Source organism: Erpetoichthys calabaricus, chromosome 2 (assembly GCF_900747795.2).
Source record: "Erpetoichthys calabaricus chromosome 2, fErpCal1.3, whole genome shotgun sequence".
NCBI classification, from domain to species: domain Eukaryota; kingdom Metazoa; phylum Chordata; class Cladistia; order Polypteriformes; family Polypteridae; genus Erpetoichthys; species Erpetoichthys calabaricus.
In genome coordinates this window covers 103073501-103080954 of record NC_041395.2, presented here as the reverse complement: position 1 = coordinate 103080954, position 7454 = coordinate 103073501, and the positions used below count along the sequence as shown (strand labels likewise).

General features: G+C 40.9%; 1 protein-coding gene across 1 annotated transcript in view; it reads left to right on the top strand.

Moving 5' to 3' along the window:
- The first annotated feature begins 291 nt into the window (after positions 1-291).
- Positions 292-7454, top strand: part of slc5a12 (solute carrier family 5 member 12) — a 40093-nt gene continuing 32930 nt past the window's right edge. The window contains exon 1 of the mRNA XM_051923133.1: positions 292-858. Within this exon, the coding sequence (XP_051779093.1) occupies positions 499-858 (360 nt within the window). The 5' untranslated portion in view covers positions 292-498. The remainder of the gene's footprint in view (positions 859-7454) is intronic.

The following is a 7454-nucleotide window of genomic DNA, read 5'->3' as shown; positions in this document are numbered from 1 at the left end:
TTGTCCCTTTTAAACTACTGGGAGTTGCTCTTAGTGAGCTAGGAACACAGGTAAAGAATCAATATTAAAAAATATTATCATTCTCGTGGCAGTGTACCTGACAACAGCAGCCGCTTTGACCTCTGAGCCAGCAAACAGTGAAGGCCTGTGAGGAAACTGCAACCCTTTCAATGTTTCCACTAAGTGGCTGTTCCATGGAGCAGGTAACAAGCCCCCAAAGTGCTGACTGGATAATTGTCATCTTTTATTTATTTATTTTTTTGGAGATTCCTCAGTGCAAAGTTTAACTGCCACTAGACAGGAGTTAATCAGTGTGGCCAATCACAGAGCTGGGGACTCCACTCCACATGCTAATCTTTACACTATAAATAAGTGCCATATTATTGGCATCATGGGATGTTATTGATAACACATTTTTAATTGGCCTGGAGAGACAGCAGTGCTTAAGCAGATAATTAGTGGACATTACTGGCCGGCAGTCACTTCACTGTGTGTGAAATGGGTCATTTTGTGACTCCCACCGTAGGCACGTTTGTGGTCTGGGACTATGTGGTGTTTGCTGGACTCTTTTTCATCTCCTCTGGCATTGGAGTCTTCTTTGCGATCTCAGAAAGGAGAAAAAAGGTTTCCTCTAGTGACTTCTTGGCTGGTGGGAGACAGTTGTCCTGCGGCCCAGTAGCCCTGTCTCTCACAGCCAGCTTCATGTCAGCGGTGACTGTCCTGGGGGCCCCCTCAGATGTGCACCGCTATGGGGCCTCCTTCATCCTCTTTATTATCGCCTACATCCTTGTTGTGTTCTTCACTGCTGAGATGTTTGTTCCCGTCTTCTACAGATCAGGAATCACCAGCACCTATGAGGTAAAGACTTGTGCCGTGATAAGAATGATAAGTGATAAGAATAAGGACAGTTAAGCGGGCGACAGCTTAAGGGTTCATTAATACGGGGAAATACAAACAGTGTGAGTGGAGAGCTTATAAGTAAGAGGAGCGCAAAGTTAGGAGAAGAGAAAGAGAAAAGGAAAGTTAACCTCATAGAAAGACAAATAGCAGGCAGCTGAGAGGGAGAACAGTACAGGAGCTTAAGGGGAAAAGGTGTAAAATAGCTGTAGCAGCCCTTAGTGTTTCCATTTAAGTTAAATTATTTAATTTTAAGAAAAAAAAAAAGTTAAGGCAGTTTACTAATGCCAAATCAAATTTTAATAATGAGGCCAGTGCAATGCAAGTCCTATTGGATGTTGGACTTTTTAGATGATGGTTTGGAAGAGCCAGTTGTCTATGAGGGCTACATCTGCAAGAGATGCCAACTGATCAGCACCTCGAGCCCAGGGTCGCTGAACTGGAGGAGGAGTTGGCTGGCCTGTGTTGTAGTAGAGAGTTGCTGGACTTGGCCCAGGTGTCCTTTAGAGAGATAGTGTGCACCCCCAAGGTGGCGCGGGAGGAGATTCCAGACCAGACAGGTAGAAATAGGTGGGTCATGGTCACAAGGCGTAAGGTAAAGGGTGCACACAGTCCGGGGGCATCAACCCCAGAATTAGAAGTGTCAAACCGTTATCATGTCCTTGTGGAGCTGGACGGTGTCTCTGATAATTCTGAGGTGGTAGGCAGGGATGAGGAGCCCCAACAGGCCACCTCAAAACCAGTTCCCAAAAAGAGAGAGGTAGTGATAGTTGGGGACTCAATCATTAGGGGGATTGAAGCGCAGGTGTGCCCCAGAGAGAGAGAGTCTCGCACGGTGTGTTGCCTTCTGGGAGCACAGGTGGGGGACCTCTCTGGAAGGGTGGATAGGCTCTTGGCCAGAGCGGGGGTGGATCCAGTTGTCATTCTCCATGTTAGAACAAATGACATACATAAGGGTAGTCTGTCAGTTCTGCGATCCAAATTCAAGGAGTTAGGTGCCCAGCTGAGGAGCAGAACTGACAAGGTAGTCTTCTCCGAAGTTCTGCCTGTGCCACGCACCAGTCCAGGTAAGATTGAGGAGATTAGAAGGCTTAACGCGTGGCTCAAATCTTGGTGCAGGGTAGAAGGGTATAGGTTTATGGGGCATTGGGACTCCTTTTGGAACAGATGGGACCTCTTCTGCCATGACGGGTTACATCTGAACTGGAGGGGCACCAATATATTGGGGAGGCGTATGTGTAGGTTAGTCGAGGATTGTTTAAACTAGGGAAATGGGGGGGGGGCAGGGAGTTTAGGACAGGCCAGGTTTAGATCTATACATGGAAAAACAAACAACGGTGTAGAAATAAAAATGCATTGTAATGTAAATTCTAAGCAACCATTTAAATGTAGAAGGAGTAACACATTAAAAATAGCTTGCCTTAATGCTAGAAGTATCAAAAATACGGTAAGTGAGTTGGAGTTGTATGTAGCAGAGCATAATTATGATATTATAGCAATAATGGAAACCTGGCTAAATAACAAAGATGGGGATGAGTGTAACATAGAGGGATACACATTTTTTAGGAAGGATAGACAGAACAGAAAAGGAGGTGGGGTTGCTGTTTTTGCCAAAGTTGGATGATGAGCCCCATCTTAGTGAGGACATGTGGCTTCGCCTGGAAAATATTAGGGAAAGAGGTCTTATTTTAGGAGTGTGTTATAGACCACCCAATTCAGACAGTAATTTCAACACACATCTTTTTAGTAATATCAAAAAGGCAAGTTTACAGGGAGATATTATAGTCATGGGAAACTTTAATTATCCAAATATTAACTGGGATAACCTTGCAGATGGAGGAGCACAAGAGCAGGAGTTTTTAGAAGTAATCAATGACTGTTTTTTAACACAGCATGTTAAAGCACCAACACAGGGTGAAACCTGTCTGGATTTAGTATTTTGTAATAATCAGGATAGAATTTAGGGTGTAGAAGTGATTGAACCGCTAGGGTCAAGTGACCATAATTTAATACAGTTTAAGTGTTTTGTAAGAGTGCAGCTGCAAAGACTAAAATTATTAAGTTAAACTTTGGTAGGGCTAATTTTGAGCAGATGCGAAAAACTCTAAGTAGGATACATTGGGATAAGCTTTTAAGTGTGAGGACAGTCGAGGAGCAGTGGAACAGGTTTAAAAATGTTTGACATGTAATGCAGGACAGATACATACCTAAATTTGGAATTAATAGGAAACTAAAAAAACTCCACAGTGGATTAATAAAGATTTTAAAAAGAAGTTGCAAAGGAAAAAACTGCTTTATAAGGCATATAAGACTAATGACTGCAAAGTGAATCGTAGAGCATATGAGAATATGAGGGCAACCATTAAGAAGGATATCAGGGAGGCTAAAAGACATTTGGAGAGGAATATAGCAGATAAGGTGAAAGAAGACCCTAAGAGATTCTTTCAGTATTTTAGTAGTAAAAGAACAGTCAAGGAGGAGGTCAAGTGCATCAGAAATAGTAAAGGAGAATTAAAAGATACAGACAGTGAAATAGCTGATGACCTAAACTTACTTTTTTCTGAGGTGTTTACAAGTGAGCAAGTGGATAACCTCCCAGAGGTAACAGGGACTACTAAGGAGGTACTGAGGGATTTGGAAATTGTAGAGGGAGAAGTACTGCTCAGATTAAATAAGCTGAAATCAAACAAATCACCAGGACCAGATAATATTTATGCTCAATGTTCCACAGGGGTCAGTGCTATTTTTAATATATATAAAGGATTTAGATAGGAATACAAGTAACAAGCTGGCTACGTTTGCAGATGATACCAAGATAGGAGGATTAGCAGATTGTTTGGAATCCATTATATCATTACAGAAGGACTTGGATAGCATACAGGCTTGGGCAGATTTGTGGCAGATGGAATTTAATGTCAGTAAATGTAGAGTATTACACATAGGAAGTAAAAATGTTAGGTTCGAATACACAATGGGCGGTTGGAAAATCGAGAGTACACCTTATGAGAAGGATTTAGGAGTCATTGTGGACTCCATCGTGCTATATAACCTAACATTCTGTTAGCTTCTTAATGGCTTCTGGACACTGTCGGGAAGCTTAGAGTCCACAATGACTCCTAAATCCTTCTCATAAGGTGTACTCTTGATTTTCTGACCGCCCATTGTGTATTCAAACCTAACATTTTTACTTCCTATGTGTAATACTCTACATTTACTGACATTAAATTTCATCTGCCACAAATCTGCCCAAACCTGTATGCTATCCAAGTCCTTCTGTAATGATATAACGGATTCCAAATTAAGAATAGTGGCGTCACATATGTGTGCGTCAACTTAAAATCTAAATATTTTTCATTGTAATAGAAATTCGTCATCTTTCATCCTCTGGTAGCAGTCCAAAGAGGGCTAGTTCCATAGTAAATGATCGGAAATGAAAAACAGCATCATATTCATAACTTACTGATCTTGAAATGTTCTAAAATGATATCCCACACTTGTTTATGTTCAAAATTTGTCCCACAGGTAAAGAATCAATATTAAAAAATATTATCATTCTTGTGGCAACCTCAAAATTGCATAAAATGACACTTGATGTGCTTATATTACTGATTCCCATTTTATTGAAGTAGTTTTGCACACTTCACCTCATAACTCATTAGGGGTGACCTCATGGGGGTCAGTTGATGTGACATGTACAACTGCAAGTCCTTCTGATCAGTTTTGCTGAAGACACATATTGGTTTAATTTTTATTATAAGGGAGTAATTTTCTGCACAAAATATGGTCCAAAATTGGCCTAATAGTGAGGGGTTTTCAGGTCTAGAGGGATAAAAATTGCAAGACAGAGGTCATGCATTGATGGACATCAAGATGAGTCAAATGTATATCATATGTGGGGTTTTCCTTATAGCAGTGAATCAAAAAAAAATGATGAAGTGATTTCAAAGCGTTCATAAATAATTTTTATGAACACAATAAAATGGACATACTATATATGAGGGTGACCCAAAAATGTCTGGAATCAGTCAATAACATGGGAGTATGGTGTAATTATCGAATATGCTGGTAAGTATCATATTCCTAATATCCGGGTAATCAGTCCGCCGAGTGGCATTGTGCAGAGTTAATCGAGTGCGTATTTCTGCTGGTTATTCTACAATGATGCTCTGGACTTGGGCAATTTCTTTTCTCCAAGCCAGCATGGTAGAGTTCGAAAAGACAACGATGATCATGCTTCCCAACATTGACAGATTTGTTCATAAAGACTTGCACTGCTGTGACATCTAATGGAAAGTATCAGGTAGAAATGTCCGGAGAAGTGGTGCACTCAAAACTGCATTTTGAACCATGACATTGCAACTGCACACGCCGTGTTGTCAGTCAAAGAGCTTTTGACTAAAAACCACTGGGGTTGTTGCTTCACACCCCTCACATTTTGTTCCCAATATTAAAATTGAGACTGAAGAGAACAAGTTGTTGCTACTTTGGAAGAAATCCAAGAGAAAATACAGGAGGCTCCAGACATAGTAATAAAAGATGAGTGCAGGAAATGTTTCCAGGAATGGCAGAAGTGTTGGAACAAGGAGAGTTATTTAACTAAAGGTGAATTTGCTGTACGTTTTATAATAAGGTTTTTTTTTTTACAATTCTTGGAAATTTGGAGTCCTCCCTTGTGTACGTGTAGTGGCTTGAAGTGTTACATTCACTGCTACACAATCAGTGTACCTGACAACAGCAGCCGCTTTGACCTCTGAGCCAGCAAACAGTGAAGGTCTGTGAGGAAACTGCAACCCTTTCAATGTTTCCACTGAGTGGCTGTTCCATAGAGCAGGTAACAAGCCCCCAAAGTGCTGAGTGGATAATTGTCATCTTTTATTTTTTATTTTTTTGGAGATTCCCCAGTGCAAATTTTAACTGCCACTGGACAGGAGTTAATCAGTGTGGCCAATCACAGAGATTGGGGACTCCACTCCACATGCTAATCTTTACACTATAAATAAATGCCATATTATTGGCATCATGGGATGTTATTGATAACACATTTTTAATTGGCCTGGAGAGACAGCAGCACTTCAGTAGATAAGCAGTGGACATTACTGGCCGACAGTCACTTCACTGTATGTGAAATGGGTCATTTTGTGGCTCCCACCGTAAGCACGTTTGTGGTCTGGGACTATGTGGTGTTTGCTGCTCTCTTTTTAATCTCCTCTGGCATTGGAGTCTTCTTTGCAATCTCAGAGAGAAGAAACAAGGTTTCCTCTAGTGACTTCCTATCTGGTCGGAGACAGATGTCCTGCGGCCCAGTAGCCCTGTCTCTCACAGCCAGCTTCATGTCGGCGGTGACTGTCTTGGGGGTCCCCTCAGATGTGCACCGCTATGGGGCCTCCTTCATCCTCTTTTTTATCGTCTACACCTTCATTGTGTTCTTCACTGCTGAGCTGTTTCTTCCCATCTTCTACAGATCAGGAATCACCAGCACCTATGAGGTAAAGACTTGTGCCGTGATATAAATCAAACGCACAAAAGAGTTGGCCGAAGTAAAATTAGGCCAAAAGAAAGTAATTTCAACTAAAATAGGAAAGAGGTGAAAGTTCCATAATGAATGTGTAGGAAGGGGATTGAATTATAACAGCGATTTAACCATTTTTACCTGAAGCAGCATCAAGTGAAATAGAATGATACCGTCATGCTCACATCCCCTCATATGCAGGGCGAATTTAAACTTACACGTCAATGTTAATCAAAGGTGTTTGGGATGCTGGGGGAAACTGGGGAGAACAAACATGGATACTGACAGAACATGTGAGTTTCATGTAGGCAAAGATTTTCAAGTCTGGTAAATTGTTGTGTGGGGGAAATTGTTAAATCCATCCATGCAACCCAACCATCCATCCATTTTTATGGATGGCTAATTTTATTCAGAGTTGTGGGTCAGTTGGGGGCATCAACAGCACTGGGTGCAAGAGAGAAATCAATCAGACGTACGTAAGAACATGAAATGTTTGACAAATGGAAGGAGGCCATTCAGTGCTTCAAGTTTGCCTAGAACTAATAGCACAAGAAGTGTGGTGACCTGCTTGTATATTGGAATATATTTTCATTTACGAGTAATTTGGCTTGAACATTGTACCAATGCATGTTGGCTGTATATTTGTCTTCCGTTATTATAGATTATAAATAGAAAGGGAAGATGCCATATAACACTGTATATTGTTTCCTGAAATGGAAATGTGATAAGAATGAACAGTTCAGACCTCATAGTCAATTGAATGCATGCGGGGTGCCCAAATATATAACAAAGTTAAGTGTTTGTACACTTTTAAAGATTGAACGTCCATGTAGTGTCAATGTAAATGTTATTTGATTGACTGGAGATACATCTTTGGGCCAAATTTAAACTGAAAACCTGTTGAAATCTACGAGTGAACATCCACATTAGGGAACTGTCAGGGCACAAATTTAAAAAAGGAGGCCATGTAGAGAGATAATAGGAGATGTCTTGTTACACAGAGTCAAATTCAAGACCAATCTGAGTTAAAACATGGGAGAAATGCTGA